Here is a 20,849-nt window from a genome sequence, read left to right as displayed (position 1 = left end):
AGCCATGGGTATCGTGTTAAGAAACAGTGGGCAGCCATGGGTATCGTGTTAGGAAACAGTCACAGGTGTCTTGGTTTGAAAAAGCTAAACCATGAGAGAATACATGTAAATGGCAGAGTGTGCCATTGGACTAGATGGATTCACACCCTGTCAGATAGATGGTTTTAGAGTCAGTCAGAGCGGTTTAGTCAGGCCCAAGGCTCAGACCAGATCTCAGTGGACAGCGTGAGTGATGTCACTCACATCCCAACCAGACAAGATGACACCTCAGGCCACAATATTTACTAGACAGACAAATCACGTCTCAATCTGTGAGAACTCACCTAAGGGTTTATTATTGGTTAATGATAGATCATGACTCATTCAGAGCAACTGTATATACAGTAGCAGTCAAATGTTTGCACACACCTACTCATTCAAGGGTTTTTCTTTATTTTTCCTATTTTCTACATTGCCGAATAATAGTGAAGACATTCAAAACTATGGAATAACACATATGGAATCATGTAGTAAGCAAAAAAGTGTCAAAATACATTTTATATTTGAGATTCTTCAAAGTAGCCACGCTTTGCCTTGATGACAGCTTTGCACACTCTTGGCATTCTCTCAACCAGCTTCACCTGGAATGCTTTTCCAACAGTCTTGTAGGAGTTCCCACATATGCAGAGCACTTGTTGGCTGCTTTTCCTTCACTCTGCGGTCCAACTCATCCCAAACCATATCAATTGTGTTGAGGTCGGGTGATTGTGGAGGCCAGGTCATCTGATGCAGCATTCCATCACTCTCCTTCTTGGTCAAATAGCCCTTACACAGCCTGGGGGTGTGTTGGGTCATTGTCCTGATGAAAAACAAATGATAGTCCCACTAAGCGCAAACCAGATGGGATGGCGTGTCACTGTAGAATGTTGTGGTAGCCATGCTGTTTAAGTGTGCCTTACATTCTAAATAAATCACTGACAGTGTCACCAGCAAAGCACCATCACACCTCCTCCTCCATGCTTCACGGTGGGAACCACACATGCAGAGATCATCCGTTCACCTACTCTGCGTCTCACAAAGACACGGCGGTTGGAATCAAAAATCTCAAATTTGGACTCATTAGACCAAAGGACAGATTTCCACCGATTTCCACTGTCAATTGCTTGTGTTTCTTGGCCCAAGCATGTCCTTTCTTCTCATTGGTGTCCTTTAGTGGTGGTTTCTTTGCAGCAATTCGACCATGAAGGCCTGATTCACACAGTCTCCTCTGAACATGTTGATGTAGAGATGTGTCTGTTACTTGAACTCTGTGAATAATAAATTTGGGCTGCAATCTGAGGTGTAGTTAACTCTAATGAGCTTATCCTCTGCAGGAGAGGTAACTCTGGGTCTTCCTTTCCTGTGGCGGTCCTCATGAGAGACAGTTTCATCATAGCGCTTGATGGTTTTTGTGACCACTTGAAGAAACTTTAAAAGTTCTTGAAATTTTCCGAATTGACTGACCTTCATGTCTTAAAGTAATATGGACTGTCGTTTCTCTTTGCTTATTTGAGCTGTTCTTGCCATAATATGTACTTGGTATTTTATCAAATAGGGCTATCTTCTGTAAACCACCCCTACCTTGTCACAACACAACTGATTGGCTCAAACGCATTAAGAAGAAAATAAATTCCACAAATTAACTTTTAACAAGGCACACCTGTTAATTGAAATGCATTCCAGTTGACTATCTCATGAAGCTGGTTGAGAGAATGCCAAGAGTGTGCAAAGCTGTCATCAAGGCAAAGGGTGGCTACTTTGAAGAATCTACAATATAATATATATTTTGATTTGTTTAACACTTTTTTGCGTACTACATGATTCCATATGTGTTATTTCATAGTTTTGATGTCCACTATTATTCTACATTGTAGAAAATAGTAAAAATAAAGAAAAACCCTTGAATGAGTAGGTGTGTCCAAACTTTTGACTGGTACTGTATGTTCTCAAAATGTTGCAGTCAAATATTTAAGTATTTAAGACATGAAGTATCTTAGACAAGAATGAAGTATCTTAGACTATGTGAAGTATTTTAGACTATATGAAGTATCTTTGACAATAGTGTATTTATAGTATCACAAACTGGTCAGAATGAAGGAATGGTCTGATTATTTTATTTCACCAGACAAAGCTGTATGACTAGGGGTAACAGACAAAGCTGTATGACTAGGGGTAACAGACAAAGCTGTATGACTAGGGGTAACAGACAAAGCTGTACGACTAGGGGTAACAGACAAAGCTGTACGACTAGGGGTAACAGACAAAGCTGTACGACTAGGGGTAACAGACAAAGCTGTACGACTAGGGGTAACAGACAAAGCTGTACGACTAGGGGTAACAGACAAAGCTGTACGACTAGGGGTAACAGACAAAGCTGTACGACTAGGGGTAACAGACAAAGCTGTACGACTAGGGGTAACAGACAAAGCTGTACGACTAGGGGTAACAGACAAAGCTGTACGACTAGGGGTAACAGACAAAGCTGTACGACTAGGGGTAACAGACAAAGCTGTATGACTAGGGGTAACAGAAAAAGCTGTATGATTAGGGGTAACAGACAAAGGTGTATGACTAGGGGTAACAGACAAAGCTGTACGACTAGCGGTAACAGATAAAGCTGTACGACTAGGGGTAACAGATAAAGCTGTACGACTAGGGGTAACAGACAAAGCTGTACGACTAGGGGTAACAGACAAAGCTGTACGACTAGGGGTAACAGACAAAGCTGTACGACTAGGGGTAACAGACAAAGCTGTACGACTAGGGGTAACAGACAAAGCTGTACGACTAGGGGTAACAGACAAAGCTGTATGACTAGGGGTAACAGAAAAAGCTGTATGATTAGGGGTAACAGACAAAGGTGTATGACTAGGGGTAACAGACAAAGCTGTACGACTAGCGGTAACAGATAAAGCTGTACGACTAGGGGTAACAGATAAAGCTGTACGACTAGGGGTAACAGACAAAGCTGTACGACTAGGGGTAACAGACAAAGCTGTACGACTAGGGGTAACAGACAAAGCTGTACGACTAGGGGTAACAGACAAAGCTGTACGACTAGGGGTAACAGACAAAGCTGTACGACTAGCGGTAACAGAAAAAGGTGTACGACTAGGGGTCACAGACAAAGCTGTATGACTAGGGGTAACAGACAAAGCTGTACGACTAGGGGTAACAGACAAAGCTGTATGACTAGGGGTAACAGACAAAGCTGTATGACTAGGGGTAACAGACAAAGCTGTATGACTAGGGGTAACAGACAAAGCAGTATGACTAGGGGTAACAGACAAAGCTGTATGACTAGGGGTAACAGACAAAGCTGTATGACTAGGGGTAACAGACAAAGCTGTATGACTAGGGGTAACAGACAAAGCTGTACGACTAGGGGTAATTGTAGTTGTCACTGTCACACACCCAGAGTGTTACATAACTCACATACACACACCACATCACATCCATTTGGAGCAGACAGCCTCCTGTCCTGAATCTGCACTCTTTAGACATGAAACATACCCTTGGATATAATCAATGGTTACAGCTCGAGCCAATTGCATAATTATAGTGATTAAACCAATATCAATCAGATGTTAGTGAGTGAGTGAGAGAGAGAGGGTGCTATCATGCCAGGAAACAAGGATATATCTTAGGCTGGTACTACCCATAAAGCCAATTTCCTGTTGACAATGGCATCTCTCTAATGGAGCCAGCTTGTTGTCAATGACACAGGTTGTGGATCAACCAAAGACCTACAGTCTCTATTAGAAGTGAGTCATCTCTACTAGAAGTGAGTCATCTCTACTAGAAGTGAGTCATCTCTACTAGAAGTGAGTCATCTCTACTAGAAGTGAGTCATCTCTATTAGAAGTGAGTCATCTCTATTAGAAGTGAGTCATCTCTATTAGAAGTGAGTCATCTCTATTAGAAGTGAGTCATGTCTATTAGAAGTGAGTCATCTCTATTAGAATGGAGTCATCTCTATTAGAATGGAGTCATCTCTATTAGAATGGAGTCATCTCTACTAGAATGGAGTCATCTCTACTAGAATAGGTCATCTCTACTAGAATGGAGTCATCTCTATTAGAATGGAGTCATCTCTACTAGAATGGAGTCATCTCTATTAGAATGGGGTCATCCTATTAGAATGGGGTCATCCTATTAGAATGGGGTCATCCTATTAGAATGGGGTCATCCTATTAGAATGGAGTCATCTCTATTAGAATGGAGTCATCTCTATTAGAATGGGGTCATCCTATTAGAATGGGGTCATCCTATTAGAATGGAGTCATCTCTATTAGAATGGAGTCATCTCTATTAGAATGGAGTCATCTCTATTAGAATGGAGTCATCTCTATTAGAATGGAGTCATCTCTATTAGAATGGAGTCATCTCTATTAGAATGGAGTCATCTCTATTAGAATGGAGTCATCTCTATTAGAATGGAGTCATCTCTATTAGAATGGGGTCATCTCTATTAGAATGGGGTCATCTCTATTAGAAGTGAGTCATCTCTACTAGAATGGGGTCATCTCTACTAGAATGGGGTCATCTCTACTAGAATGGGTCATCTCTATTAGAATGGGGTCATCTCTATTAGAATGGAGTCATCTCTACTAGAATGGAGTCATCTCTATTAGAATGGAGTCATCTCTATTAGAATGGAGTCATCTCTATTAGAATGGAGTCATCTCTATTAGAATGGAGTCATCTCTATTAGAATGGAGTCATCTCTATTAGAATGGAGTCATCTCTATTAGAATGGAGTCATCTCTATTAGAATGGAGTCATCTCTATTAGAATGGAGTCATCTCTATTAGAATGGAGTCATCTCTATTAGAATGGAGTCATCTCTATTAGAATGGGGTCATCTCTATTAGAATGGGGTCATCTCTATTACAAGTGAGTCATCTCTACTAGAATGGGGTCATCTCTACTAGAATGGGGTCATCTCTACTAGAATGGGTCATCTCTATTAGAATGGGGTCATCTCTATTAGAATGGAGTCATCTCTACTAGAATGGAGTCATCTCTATTAGAAGTGAGTCATCTTTATTAGAATGGGGTCATCTCTATTAGAATGGGGTCATCTCTATTAGAATGGGTCATCTCTATTAGAATGGAGTCATCTCTGAATGGAGTCATCTCTATTAGAATGGGGTCATCTCTATTAGAATGGGGTCATCTCTATTAGAATGGGTCATCTCTACTAGAATGGGGTCATCTCTATTAGAATGGGGTCATCTCTATTAGAATGGAGTCATCTCTATTAGAATGGGGTCATCTCTATTAGAATGGAGTCATCTCTATTAGAATGGAGTCATCTCTATTAGAATGGGGTCATCTCTATTAGAATGGGGTCATCTCTATTAGAATGGAGTCATCTCTATTAGAAGTGAGTCATCTTTATTAGAATGGAGTCATCTCTATTAGAAGTGAGTCATCTTTATTAGAATGGGGTCATCTCTATTAGAATGGGGTCATCTCTATTAGAATGGAGTCATCTCTACTAGAATGGGGTCATCTCTATTAGAATGGGGTCATCTCTATTAGAAGTGAGTCATCTCTATTAGAATGGAGTCATCTCTATTAGAATGGGTCATCTCTATTAGAATGGAGTCATCTCTATTAGAATGGGGTCATCTCTATTAGAATGGAGTCATCTCTATTAGAATGGGGTCACCTCTATTAGAATGGAGTCATCTCTATTAGAATGGGGTCATCTCTACTATAATGGGTCATCTCTATTATAATGGAGTCATCTCTACTAGAATGGGTCATCTCTATTAGAATGGGGTCATCTCTATTAGAATGGGGTCATCTCTATTAGAATGGGGTCATCTCTATTAGAATGGGGTCATCTCTATTAGAATGGAATCATCTCTATTAGAATGGGTCATCTCTATTAGAATGGAGTCATCTCTATTAGAATGGATAATCTCTATTAGAATGGATAATCTCTATCACCACTTAAACCAAGAGCATGGCTCAGACCATGGCTCAGACCAGCTAGAGACTGGTGCTTAATGGGATAACTGGTTAATAGTGGTGTAACTCCCCAGAGGTCAGGGGTCAATCCACATTAAACCTGGTTTATAGTGGTGTAACGGGTCAGGGGTCAACCCACATTAAACCCCACTGACTGACCTCACAGCTACTGTAGCCTATCACAGTGGTGAAAGAGAGAATAAATGAATAAGGCCTGGGGCAGGAAAGTGCTGTCTGGGATAGTGGACTCTTGACTCAGAGCAGAACCGGGTTTGGCCTTTGTTGATGATGTGACATGAAGCCCAATGCCATCTCTTCATTATATAAGCCCAACGGCATCTCTGCATTATCCCCCTATATACACACACATACAGTTAGTACTGTAGATATGTGGTAGTGGTGGAGTAGGGGCCTGAGGGCACACAGTGTGTGGGGAAATCTGTGAATGTATTGTAATGTTTTCAAAATTGTATAAACTGCCTTAATTTTGCTGGACCCCAGGAAGAGTAGCTGCTGCCTTGGTAGGAACTAATGGGGATCCATAATAAACCCCAGGAAGAGTAGCTGCTGCCTTGGCAGGAACTAATGGGGATCCATAATAAACCCCAGGAAGAGTAGCCGCTGTCTTGACAGGAACTAATGGGGATCCATAATAAACCCCAGGAAGAGTAGCCGCTGTCTTGACAGGAACTAATGGGGATGCATAATAAACCCCAGGAAGAGTAGCTGCTGCCTTGGCAGGAACTAATGGGGATACATAACAAACCCCAGGAAGAGTAGCTGCTGCCTTGGCAGGAACTAATGGGGATACATAACAAACCCCAGGAAGAGTAGCTGCTGCCTAGGGGGAACTAATGGGGATGCATAATAAACCCCAGGCAGAGTAGCTGCTGCCTTGACAGGAACTAATGGGGATCCATAATAAATACAAATACAAAGGCTTGCTGCTGATTCTGAGACATTAAGTCCAATGCCATCCCTTCATTATCTAAGTGAAAGGCTGTAGTGGTGTGGTTGGGCTGTAGCCTAGTATTTTTTTTATTTTTTTTGAAGAGATGAAGGGGAGAGGAGGCAGGCAGACAGAGACAGATTTAACGATGGAATGAGCGAGGCTGTTTAGGAAGAGATTAACATTAAGGCCACGGCCCGATATCTGGAACTGGTAATCAAACTGAATGCAGAGCAAGAAACACAAACTGCTAAATGAGACGTATTATTCTGAAGCAATAGGTTCAGCATTGAAAATCAACTGTCAAACATACAGGGCATTCGGAAAGTATTCAGAACCCTTCCCCTTTTACACATTTTGTTACGTTACAGCCTTATTCTAAAATGGATTACATATTTTTTTCTCATCATTCTACACACAAGACCCCATAATGACATCACAAGACCCCATAATGACATCACAGGACCCCATAATGACATCACAAGACCCCATAATGACAAAGCGAAAACAGGTTTTTAGACATTATTGCACATGTATGATAAATAAAAACAAAAATACCTTATTTACATAAGTATTCAGACCCTTTGCTATGAGACTCAAAATTGAGCACCGGTGCATCTGGTTTCCATTTATCATCCTTGAGATGTTTCTACAACTTGATAGGAGTCCACTTTAAGTAAATAAAATTTACATGATTTGGAAAGGCACACACCTGTCTATATAAGATCCCACATTTGACAGTGCACGTCAGAGCAAAAACCGAGCTGGCCGCCCGGCCAAACTGAGCAATCGGGGGAGAAGGGCCTTGGTCAGGGAGATGGCCAAGAACCTGAAGGTCACTCTGACAGAGCGCCAGAGTTCCTCTGTGGAGATGGGAGAACCTTCCAGAAGGACAACCATCTCTGCAGCCCTCCACCCCCTTCTCCCCATTGTCCCAACCCCCTTCTCCCTCTCTCTCTATTGTCCCCACCACCTTCTCCATTGTGTAACAAGCCGTAATATCTTATAAGTCCACTAGGGACTTTTGTCTCATGTAACTGTGTATGTGTATTCTGTGTTATTTAGTTAGTTAGTAAATAAATAATTCAATCAATTTGTGTAGACCTGAATAATCAGAAAAGGCTGGGGTTCTTGCGGATTCAAGAAGTCTGCGACATTCAGAATGAGACTGTCACGACTTCCGCCAAAGTCGGCTCCTCTCCTTGTTCGTTCGGCGATCGACGTCATCGGCTTTCTAGCCATCGCCGCTCCATTTTTCATATATCCATTTGTTTTGTCTTGTTCCATACACACCTGATTTTCATTCCCTAATCATTCTACATGTATTTAGCCCTCTGTTTCCCATCATGTCTTTGTGTGCAATTGTTTGTTTGTTATGTGGATTATTGTCGGGCGCTTTACTTTTGTCATGTTCCGTGTTTTTGGCACCTTATTGTTTTTATGTGCTGTGTATTTTGGAACGGAATTAAAGTGCGCCTGTTCACTACACTCTGCTCTCCTGCACCTGACTTCACCTCCCGTACACACCGTTGACAGAGACTGATATGAGGTAATGATTAATAAGTGACTGTTATCGATATATAACATATCTTTTAGAGTTGAATTCGGGAGACGGTATATTCCGTGGTGCCCCAAATCCTAATGAGTTCATTGTTACATGATTCATTTAAAATCGGGTAACAATTAAACATAGTTAGTTATTGATAAATAACCGTCATCACATTAATCAAAGTCACAACAGTAGATTACTGAGGGGAAAAAACAATTTAATCCATTTTAGAATAAGGCTGTAACGTAACAAAATGTGGAAAATGTCAAGGGGTCTGAATACTTTCTGAATGCCCTGTGTCTTGGTGGAACAAAACACTGTGTTGTTGACTGAAGTAGACTGCCTGACGTGTGTGTGTTTGACTAGATGTTGGAAAGTGATTTCTATGTGTACAGAGAGGGTGAGGCTGCTATTTGTTTATGTGTGTGTGTGTGTGTGTGTGTGTGTGTGTGTGTGTGTGTGTGTGTGTGTGTGTGTGTGTGTGTGTGTGTGTGTGTGTATACAGAGGTGACGCAGGCCAGATGAGGGGACGTCGCTGGCTGGTAGCCTCTGGTGGCCCTGGGCAGCTGGGCGCACACACACACAAACAAACATAAACAGATACACACACACAGACAGACACACACACACACACACACACACACACACACACACACACACACACACACACACACACACACACACACACACACACACACACACACACACACACACACACACACAGAGAGAGAGAGACAGACAGACAAAGACACACACACAGATACACACACAGACAGCACCATTGTGTGACATCAGAGTCCGTTGTAAACACAGTGGGACCAGAAGGAGGGAAGGTTCAGCTACTAGTGAGGTTACTGATTAACCTCAGACTAAATATCCCACACTGCTACTGACAGCAACAACACACTTTAATCCTATCAGTTACTGTTCATAGGAGGTACAGAACCTGTTGATTAAAGTTACTGTTCATAGGAGGTACAGAACCTGTTGTTTAAAGTTACTGTTCATAGGAGGTACAGAACCTGTTGATAAACGTTACTGTTCATAGGAGGTACAGAACCTGTTGATTAAAGTTACTGTTCATAGGAGATACAGAACCTGTTGATTAAAGTTACTGTTCATAGGAGATACAGAACCTGTTGATTAAAGTTACTGTTCATAGGAGGTACAGAACCTGTTGTTTAAAGTTACTGTTCATAGGAGGTACAGAACCTGTTGATTAAAGTTACTGTTCATAGGAGATACAGAACCTGTTGATTAAAGTTACTGTTCATAGGAGGTACAGAACCTGTTGATTAAAGTTACTGTTCATAGGAGATACAGAACCTGTTACTGCAGGGTGTGTGTAGGTACTGATGCAGGGTGTGTGGGTTCTGATGCAGGGTGTGTGGGTACTGATGCAGGGTGTGTAGTGATGCAGGGTGTGTGGGTACTGATGCAGGGTGTGTAGGTACTGATGCAGGGTGTGTGGGGGTACTGATGCAGGGTGTGTGGGTACTGATGCAGGGTATGTAGTGATGCAGGGTGTGTGTGTAGTGATGCAGGGTGTGTAGGTACTGATGCAGGGTGTGTGTAGTGATGCAGGGTGTGTGGGTACTGATGCAGGGTGTGTGGGTACTGATGCAGGGTGTGTGGGTACTGATGCAGGGTGTGTGGGTACTGATGCAGGGTGTGTGGGGGTACTGATGCAGGGTGTGTAGTGATGCAGGGTGTGTGTGTAGTGATGCAGGGTGTGTAGGTACTGATGCAGGGTGTGTGTAGTGATGCAGGGTGTGTGGGTACTGATGCAGGGTGTGTGGGTACTGATGCAGGGTGTGTGGGTACTGATGCAGGGTGTGTAGGTACTGATGCAGGGCGTAGTGATGCAGGGTGTAGTGATGCAGGGTGTGTGGGTACTGATGCAGGGTGTAGTGATGCAGGGTGTGTGTGTACTGATGCAGGGTGTAGTGATGCAGGGTGTAGTGATGCAGGGTGTACTGATGCAGGGTGTGTGGGTACTGATGCAGGGTGTAGTGATGCAGGGTGTAGTGATGCAGGGTGTGTGGGTACTGATGCAGGGTGTGTGGGTACTGATGCAGGGTGTGTGGGGGTACTGATGCAGGGTGTGTGGGTACTGATGCAGTGTGTGTGGGTACTGATGCAGGGTGTGTGGGGGTACTGATGCAGGGTGTGTGGGTACTGATGCAGTGTGTGTAGGTACTGATGCAGGGTGTGTAGGTACTGATGCAGTGTGTGTAGGTACTGATGCAGGGTGTAGTGATGCAGGGTGTGTGTGTACTGATGCAGGGTGTAGTGATGCAGGGTGTAGTGATGCAGGGTGTACTGATGCAGGGTGTGTGTGTACTGATGCAGGGTGTAGTGATGCAGGGTGTAGTGATGCAGGGTGTGTAGTGATGCAGGGTGTGTAGTGATGCAGGGTGTGTAGTGATGCAGGGTGTGTAGTGATGCAGGGTGTGTGTGTAGTGATGCAGGGTGTGTAGGTACTGATGCAGGGTGTGTAGTGATGCAGGGTGTGTGTGTAGTGATGCAGGGTGTGTAGGTACTGATGCAGGGTGTGTGGGTACTGATGCAGGGTGTGTGGGTACTGATGCAGGGTGTGTGTGTGTAGTGATGCAGGGTGTGTAGGTACTGATGCAGGGTGTGTGTGTAGTGATGCAGTGTGTGTAGGTACTGATGCAGTGTGTGTAGGTACTGATGCAGGGTGTGTGGGGGTACTGATGCAGGGTGTGTGGGGGTACTGATGCAGGGTGTGTGGGGGTACTGATGCAGGGTGTGTGGGTACTGATGCAGGGTGTGTGGGTACTGATGCAGGGTGTGTGGGTACTGATGCAGGGTGTGTGGGTACTGATGCAGGGTGTGTGGGGGTACTGATGCAGGGTGTGTGGGGGTACTGATGCAGGGTGTGTGGGTACTGATGCAGGGTGTGTGTGTAGTGATGCAGGGTGTGTGGGTACTGATGCAGGGTGTGTAGTGATGCAGGGTGTAGTGATGCAGGGTGTGTGAGGTGTGTGTTGTACTCACCTCGTTGACGTTGATCTTGGACTTTGCGGAGGACTCCAGGAAAGCACAGCTGCTCCACTGTCTGGCCAGGTTCTGTCCCTGTTCCTTCCCCACAACACGCTCATCCTCCAGATCACATTTATTACCCACCAGAATCATCGGAACCTGGAGAGAGCAGGGAGGGAAGGGGGGAGTGGAAGCAGGGGAGAGGGAGAGACAGAGAAAGAGGGAGAGACAAGAGAGAGGCAGGGAGATAAAGAGGCAGAGAGACAGAGAAATGAGAAGAGAGGGAGAAACAGGAGAGAGGCAGGGAGATGAGAGGCAGAAAGACAGAGAAAGGGGAAGAGAGGGAGAGAGGCAGGGAGATGGAGAGGCAGAGACAGAGAAAGGAGGAGAGAGGGAGAGACAGGAGAGAGGCAGGGAGATGGAGAGGCAGAGAAAAAGAGAAAGGGGGAGAGGGAGAGACAGGAGAGAGGCAGGGAGATGGAGAGGCAGAGAAACAGAGAAAGGGGGAGAGAGGGAGAGAGGCAGGGAAAGGGGGAGAGAGGGAGAGACAGGAGAGAGGCAGGGAGATGGAGAGACAGCGAAAGGGGGAGAGAGGGAGAGACAGGAGAGAGGCAGGGAGATGGAGAGGCAGCGAAAGGGGGAGAGAGGGAGAGACAGGAGAGAGGCAGGGAGATGGAGAGACAGCGAAAGGAGGAGAGAGGGAGAAACAGGAGAGAGGCAGGGAGATGGAGAGACAGCGAAAGGAGGAGAGAGGGAGAAACAGGAGAGAGGCAGGGAGATGGAGAGGCAGAGAGACAGAGAAAAGGGGAGAGGGTGAGACAGCGAAAGGGGGAGAGAGAAATATAAAAAGAGTGGAGACAGGAAAGAGAGAGGGAGATAATATAGGGGGAGAGAGAGAGAAGTTTAATATTATTCGAGGTCACATTAAACACATTGATAGGTATGAAGGGTTTTTGCTTTGTTGTTCAATTCATAGGCTCTATAGAAAATTACTTTTTCCACAAGCACAGCTGAGTTAGTATCCTCTCCTGGTTTACTGTAGAGAGAGAGAGATGAATGAAATGTAACACACAGCTGAGTTAGTATCCTCTCCTGGTTTACTGTAGAGAGAGAGAGAGGAATGAAATGAAACACACAGCTGAGTTAGTATCCTCTCCTGGTTTACTGTAGAGAGAGAGAGGAATGAAACACACAGCTGAGTTAGTATCCTCTCCTGGTTTACTGTAGAGAGAGAGAGGAATGAAATGAAACCCACAGCTGAGTTAGTATCCTCTCCTGGTTTACTGTAGAGAGAGAGAGGAATGAAATGAAACACACAGCTGAGTTAGTATCCTCTCCTGGTTTACTGTAGAGAGAGAGAGGAATGAAATGAAACACACAGCTGAGTTAGTATCCTCTCCTGGTTTACTGTAGAGAGAGAGAGGAATGAAACACACAGCTGAGTTAGTATCCTCTCCTGGTTTACTGTAGAGAGAGAGAGGAATGAAATGAAACCCACAGCTGAGTTAGTATCCTCTCCTGGTTTACTGTAGAGAGAGAGAGGAATGAAACACACAGCTGAGTTAGTATCCTCTCCTGGTTTACTGTAGAGAGAGAGAGGAATGAAACACACAGCTGAGTTAGTATCCTCTCCTGGTTTACTGTAGAGAGAGAGAGGAATGAAATGAAACCCACAGCTGAGTTAGTATCCTCTCCTGGTTTACTGTAGAGAGAGAGAGGAATGAAATGAAACACTCAGCTGAGTTAATATCCTCTCCTGGTTTACTGTAGAGAGAGAGAGGAATGAAACACACAGCTGAGTTAGTATCCTCTCCTGGTTTACTGTAGAGAGAGAGAGAGGAATGAAACACACAGCTGAGTTAGTATCCTCTCCTGGTTTACTGTAGAGAGAGAGAGGAATGAAACACACAGCTGAGTTAGTATCCTCTCCTGGTTTACTGTAGAGAGAGAGAGGAATGAAATGAAACCCACAGCTGAGTCAATATCCTCTCCTGGTTTACTGTAGAGAGAGAGAGGAATGAAACACACAGCTGAGTTAGTATCCTCTCCTGGTTTACTGTAGAGAGAGAGAGGAATGAAATGAAACACTCAGCTGAGTTAATATCCTCTCCTGGTTTACTGTAGAGAGAGAGAGGAATGAAACACACAGCTGAGTTAGTATCCTCTCCTGGTTTACTGTAGAGAGAGAGAGGAATGTAACACACAGCTGAGTTAGTATCCTCTCCTGGTTTACTGTAGAGAGAGAGAGGAATGTAACACACAGCTGAGTTAGTATCCTCTCCTGGTTTACTGTAGAGAGAGAGAGGAATGTAACACACAGCTGAGTTAGTATCCTCTCCTGGTTTACTGTAGAGAGAGAGAGGAATGAAACACACAGCTGAGTTAGTATCCTCTCCTGGTTTACTGTAGAGAGAGAGAGGAATGAAACACACAGCTGAGTTAGTATCCTCTCCTGGTTTACTGTAGAGAGAGAGAGGAATGAAATGTAACACACAGCTGAGTTAGTATCCTCTCCTGGTTTACTGTAGAGAGAGAGAGAGGAATGTAACACACAGCTGAGTTAGTATCCTCTCCTGGTTTACTGTAGAGAGAGAGGAATGAAATGAAACACACAGCTGAGTTAGTAGCCTCTCCTGGTTTACTGTAGAGAGAGAGAGGAATGAAACACACAGCTGAGTTAGTATCCTCTCCTGGTTTACTGTAGAGAGAGAGAGGAATGAAATGAAACACACAGCTGAGTTAGTATCCTCTCCTGGTTTACTGTAGAGAGAGAGAGGAATGAAATGAAACACACAGCTGAGTTAGTATCCTCTCCTGGTTTACTGTAGAGAGAGAGAGGAATGAAATGAAACCCACAGCTGAGTTAGTATCCTCTCCTGGTTTACTGTAGAGAGAGAGAGAGGAATGAAATGAAACACACAGCTGAGTTAGTATCCTCTCCTGGTTTACTGTAGAGAGAGAGAGGAATGTAACACACAGCTGAGTTAGTATCCTCTCCTGGTTTACTGTAGAGAGAGAGAGGAATGAAACACACAGCTGAGTTAGTATCCTCTCCTGGTTTACTGTAGAGAGAGAGAGAGGAATGAAATGTAACACACAGCTGAGTTAGTATCCTCTCCTGGTTTACTGTAGAGAGAGAGAGGAATGAAACACACAGCTGAGTTAGTATCCTCTCCTGGTTTACTGTAGAGAGAGAGAGGAATGAAATGAAACACTCAGCTGAGTTAGTATCCTCTCCTGGTTTACTGTAGAGAGAGAGAGGAATGAAATGTAACACACAGCTGAGTTAGTATCCTCTCCTGGTTTACTGTAGAGAGAGAGAGGAATGAAACACACAGCTGAGTTAGTATCCTCTCCTGGTTTACTGTAGAGAGAGAGAGGAATGAAATGAAACACACCGCTGAGTTAGTATCCTCTCCTGGTTTACTGTAGAGAGAGAGAGAGGAATGTAACACACAGCTGAGTTAGTATCCTCTCCTGGTTTACTGTAGAGAGAGAGAGGAATGTAACACACAGCTGAGTTAGTATCCTCTCCTGGTTTACTGTAGAGAGAGAGAGGAATGTAACACACAGCTGAGTTAGTATCCTCTCCTGGTTTACTGTAGAGAGAGAGAGGAATGAAAGGAAACACACAGCTGAGTTAGTATCCTCTCCTGGTTTACTGTAGAGAGAGAGAGGAATGAAACACACAGCTGAGTTAGTATCCTCTCCTGGTTTACTGTAGAGAGAGAGAGGAATGTAACACACAGCTGAGTTAGTATCCTCTCCTGGTTTACTGTAGAGAGAGAGAGAGGAATGAAACACACAGCTGAGTTAGTATCCTCTCCTGGTTTACTGTAGAGAGAGAGAGGAATGAAATGAAACACAGCTGAGTTAGTATGTTTTAACCCCGTGTGACCCGGCCTGAAGCCCAGGCATTCTGCATCAAGGTGTACATGTATGGGCAGGAGCACACACATTCCATCTTCCCAAGGTAGCAGCATGCCATCTGCTCTCCTAGGATCTCAGTGTATATGTGTGAGTGTAGTGTAGTTGTGTCTTTTTCTGTGTGTGTGTGTGTGTGTGTGTGTGTGTGTGTGTGTGTGTGTGTGTGTGTGTGTGTGTGTGTGTGTGTGCATCCTTGCATGTGTGTGTGATAACTTACATCGTCAGTGTCTTTGACTCGGAGGATCTGTTCTCGTAGGTCTTGCAGGTCGTTGAAGGTGGACTGGGCTGTGATGGAGTACACTAACGCAAAGCCCTGGCCATTCTTCATGTACAGATCTCTCATGGCTGTGAATTGTTCCTGTGGAGGAGAGAGAGACATACAGGAAGCTAAAGACTTGTCATTAGGGGTGATAACATGGGCAAGGATCCAATCTAAAGCCTTGTCATTAGGGATGAGAACATGGGCAATGATCCAAACTAGAGGCTGGTCATTAGGGATAATAACATGGGCAAGGATCCCATCTAAAGCCTTGTCATTAGAGATGATAACATGAGCAAGGATCCCATCTAAAGCCTTGTCATTAGGGGTGATAACACGGGCAAGGATCCAATCTAAAGCCTTGTCATTAGGGGTGATAACACGGGCAAGGATCCAATCTAAAGCTCCGTCATGATAACATGGGCAAGGATCCCATCTAAAGCCTGGTCATTTTGGATGATAACACGGGCAAGGATCCCGTCTATAGCCTGGTCATTTGGGATGATAACATGGGCAAGGATCCAAACTATAGCCTGGTCATTTGGGATGATAACATGGGCAAGGATCCAATCTAGAGCCTGGTCATTTGGGATGATAACATGGGCAAGGATCCAATCTATAGCCTGGTCATTTGGGATGATAAAATGTGCAAGGATCCCGTCTATAGCCTGGTCATTTGGGATGATAACACGGGCAAGGATCCCGTCTATAGCCTGGTCATTTGGGATGATAACACGGGCAAGGATCCAATCTAGAGCCTGGTCATTTGGGATGATAACATGTGCAAGGATCCCGTCTATCGCCTGGTCATTTATGATGATAACATGTGCAAGGATCCCGTCTAGAGCCTGGTCATTTGGGATGATAACACGGGCAAGGATCCAATCTAGAGCCTGGTCATTTGGGATGATAACATGTGCAAGGATCCCATCCAAAGCCTGGTCATTTGGGATGATAACACGGGCAAGGATCCCGTCTATAGCCTGGTCATTTGGGATGATAACATGTGCAAGGATCCCGTCGAGAGCCTGGTCATTTGGGATGATAACATGTGCAAGGATCCCGTCTATAGTCTGGTCATTTGGGATGATAACATGTGCAAGGATCCCGTCTAGAGCCTGGTCATTTGGGATGATAACATGTGCAAGGATCCCGTCTATAGCCTGGTCATTTGGGATGATAACATGTGCAAGGATTCCGTCTAGAGCCTGGTCATTTGGGATGATAACACGTGCAAGGATCCCGTCTAGAGCCTGGTCATTTGGGATGATAACATGGGCAAGGATCCCGTCTATAGCCTGGTCATTTGGGATGATAACACGGGCAAGGATCCATCCAATGCTTTTCTCTTTATCTTGTGTAAATATTTGCCCTGCACACTTCCATCACCTGGCTTGGACGGGGTGAGCCTCAGTATCATTCCAACTGAGTTAACAAGATGTTAGAGCACAGTAGAGATACTGAAGACAGTGTGGTGGAGGAGGAGGAGGCTGATCACAGTAGAGATACTGAAGACAGTGTGGTGGAGGAGGCTGATCACAGTAGAGATACTGAAGACAGTGTGGTGGAGGAGGCTGATCACAGTAGAGATACTGAAGACAGTGTGGTGGAGGAGGAGGAGGCTGATCACAGTAGAGATACTGAAGACAGTGTGGTGGAGGAGGAGGAGGCTGATCACAGTAGAGATACTGAAGACAGTGTGGTGGAGGAGGAGGAGGCTGATCACAGTAGAGATACTGAAGACAGTGTGGTGGAGGAGGCTGATCACAGTAGAGATACTGAAGACAGTGTGGTGGAGGAGGAGGCTGATCACAGTAGAGATACTGAAGACAGTGTGGAGGAGGAGGAGGCTGATCACAGTAGAGATACTGAAGACAGTGTGGTGAAGGAGGAGGCTGATCACAGTAGAGATACTGAAGACAGTGTGGTGAAGGAGGAGGCTGATCACAGTAGAGATACTGAAGACAGTGTGGTGAAGGAGGAGGCTGATCACAGTAGAGATACTGAAGACAGTGTGGAGGAGGAGGAGGCTGATCACAGTAGAGATACTGAAGACAGTGTGGTGGAGGAGGCTGATCACAGTAGAGATACTGAAGACAGTGTGGTGGAGGAGGAGGAGGCTGATCACAGTAGAGATACTGAAGACAGTGTGGTGGAGGAGGAGGAGGCTGATCACAGTAGAGATACTGAAGACAGTGTGGTGGTGGAGGCTGATCACAGTAGAGATACTGAAGACAGTGGTGGAGGAGGCTGATCACAGTAGAGATAGTGAAGACAGTGTGGTGGAGGAGGCTGATCACAGTAGAGATACTGAAGACAGTGTGGTGGTGAAGGAGGCTGATCACAGTAGAGATACTGAAGACAGTGGTGGAGGAGGAGGCTGATCACAGTAGAGATACTGAAGACAGTGTGGTGGTGGAGGAGGCTGATCACAGTAGAGATACTGAAGACAGTGTGGTGGAGGAGGCTGATCACAGTAGAGATACTGAAGACAGTGTGGAGGAGGAGGAGGCTGATCACAGTAGAGATACTGAAGACAGTGTGGAGGAGGAGGAGGCTGATCACAGTAGAGATACTGAAGACAGTGTGGTGGAGGAGGAGGCTGATCACAGTAGAGATACTGAAGACAGTGTGGAGGAGGCTGATCACAGTAGAGATACTGAAGACAGTGTGGTGGAGGAGGCTGATCACAGTAGAGATACTGAAGACATTATGGAGGAGGCTGATCACAGTAGAGATACTGAAGACAGTGTGGTGGAGGAGGCTGATCACAGTAGAGATACTGAAGACATTATGGAGGAGGCTGATCACAGTAGAGATACTGAAGACAGTGTGGAGGAGGAGGAGGCTGATCACAGTAGAGATACTGAAGACAGTGTGGTGGAGGAGGAGGCTGATCACAGTAGAGATACTGAAGACAGTGTGGTGGAGGCTGATCACAGTAGAGATACTGAAGACAGTGTGGTGGAGGAGGAGGCTGATCACAGTAGAGATACTGAAGACAGTGTGGTGGAGGAGGAGGCTGATCACAGTAGAGATACTGAAGACAGTGTGGTGGAGGAGGAGGCTGATCACAGTAGAGATACTGAAGACAGTGTGGTGGAGGAGGAGGAGGCTGATCACAGTAGAGATACTGAAGACAGTGTGGTGGAGGAGGCTGATCACAGTAGAGATACTGAAGACAGTGTGGTGAAGGAGGAGGCTGATCACAGTAGAGATACTGAAGACAGTGTGGAGGAGGAGGAGGCTGATCACAGTTGAGATACTGAAGACAGTGTGGTGGAGGAGGAGGAGGCTGATCACAGTAGAGATACTGAAGACAGTGTGGTGGAGGCTGATCACAGTAGAGATACTGAAGACAGTGTGGTGGAGGAGGAGGAGGCTGATCACAGTAGAGATACTGAAGACAGTGTGGTGGAGGAGGAGGAGGCTGATCACAGTAGAGATACTGAAGACAGTGTGGTGGAGGAGGAGGAGGCTGATCACAGTAGAGATACTGAAGACAGTGTGGTGGAGGAGGCTGATCACAGTAGAGATACTGAAGACAGTGGTGGAGGAGGAGGCTGATCACAGTAGAGATACTGAAGACAGTGTGGTGGTGGAGGAGGCTGATCACAGTAGAGATACTGAAGACAGTGTGGTGGAGGAGGCTGATCACAGTAGAGATACTGAAGACAGTGTGGTGGAGGAGGAGGAGGCTGATCACAGTAGAGATACTGAAGACAGTGTGGTGGAGGAGGAGGAGGCTGATCACAGTAGAGATACTGAAGACAGTGTGGTGGTGGAGGCTGATCACAGTAGAGATACTGAAGACAGTGGTGGAGGAGGCTGATCACAGTAGAGATAGTGAAGACAGTGTGGTGGAGGAGGCTGATCACAGTAGAGATACTGAAGACAGTGTGGTGGTGGAGGAGGCTGATCACAGTAGAGATACTGAAGACAGTGGTGGAGGAGGAGGCTGATCACAGTAGAGATACTGAAGACAGTGTGGTGGTGGAGGAGGCTGATCACAGTAGAGATACTGAAGACAGTGTGGTGGAGGAGGCTGATCACAGTAGAGATACTGAAGACAGTGTGGAGGAGGAGGAGGCTGATCACAGTAGAGATACTGAAGACAGTGTGGTGGAGGAGGAGGCTGATCACAGTAGAGATACTGAAGACAGTGTGGAGGAGGCTGATCACAGTAGAGATACTGAAGACAGTGTGGTGGAGGAGGCTGATCACAGTAGAGATACTGAAGACATTATGGAGGAGGCTGATCACAGTAGAGATACTGAAGACAGTGTGGTGGAGGAGGCTGATCACAGTAGAGATACTGAAGACATTATGGAGGAGGCTGATCACAGTAGAGATACTGAAGACAGTGTGGTGGAGGAGGCTGATCACAGTAGAGATACTGAAGACAGTGTGGAGGAGGAGGAGGCTGATCACAGTAGAGATACTGAAGACAGTGTGGAGGAGGAGGAGGCTGATCACAGTAGAGATACTGAAGACAGTGTGGTGGAGGAGGAGGCTGATCACAGTAGAGATACTGAAGACAGTGTGGTGGAGGCTGATCACAGTAGAGATACTGAAGACAGTGTGGTGGAGGAGGAGGCTGATCACAGTAGAGATACTGAAGACAGTGTGGAGGAGGAGGAGGCTGATCACAGTAGAGATACTGAAGACAGTGTGGTGGAGGAGGAGGCTGATCACAGTGGAGATACTGAAGACAGTGTGGAGGAGGAGGAGGAGGCTGATCACAGTAGAGATACTGAAGACAGTGTGGTGGAGGAGGAGGAGGCTGATCATAGTAGAGATACTGAAGACAGTGTGGTGGAGGAGGAGGCTGATCACAGTAGAGATACTGAAGACAGTGTGGTGGAGGCTGATCTGTCTTTGAGTGATAAATAACCTCGTCTCTCTGTTGGTCGTTCATTTCATCCCTCTGTCTGCTGTCAGTAGTGAGTCTGTAGCGACCTCCAAGATGAATAACCTGCCACACCATCGCTGCGTCGCACTGCGTCACGATAATGAGGGGTAGCCACCGGCGTCGTTAAGGCGACTGTTTACACGGCAGAACCTCAGAGGCCATTAGGTGTAGTTAGAGACAACCGTGGCGGGGAGATAGGAGTGGGGGTGCGATGGTAGAGGCGGGTGTGTGTGTGTGTGTGTGTGTC

General features: G+C 45.5%; 1 protein-coding gene across 1 annotated transcript in view; it reads right to left on the bottom strand.

The window, feature by feature from the left end:
* Positions 1 to 20,849, bottom strand: part of LOC129838868 (ras-related protein Rap-1b) — a 125,683-nt gene that overhangs the window by 3,031 nt on the left and 101,803 nt on the right. The window contains exons 5-6 of the mRNA XM_055906101.1: positions 15,649 to 15,789; positions 11,520 to 11,663 (exon numbers count right to left, since the gene is read on the bottom strand). Coding sequence (XP_055762076.1) covers positions 11,520 to 11,663; positions 15,649 to 15,789 — 285 coding nt within the window. The remainder of the gene's footprint in view (positions 1 to 11,519; positions 11,664 to 15,648; positions 15,790 to 20,849) is intronic.

The sequence above is a fragment of the Salvelinus fontinalis genome, chromosome 39, assembly GCF_029448725.1.
Source record: "Salvelinus fontinalis isolate EN_2023a chromosome 39, ASM2944872v1, whole genome shotgun sequence".
NCBI classification, from domain to species: Eukaryota; Metazoa; Chordata; class Actinopteri; order Salmoniformes; family Salmonidae; genus Salvelinus; species Salvelinus fontinalis.
The sequence above is the reverse complement of the archived record's forward strand: the minus strand, read 5'-3'. Positions and strand labels throughout refer to the sequence as shown.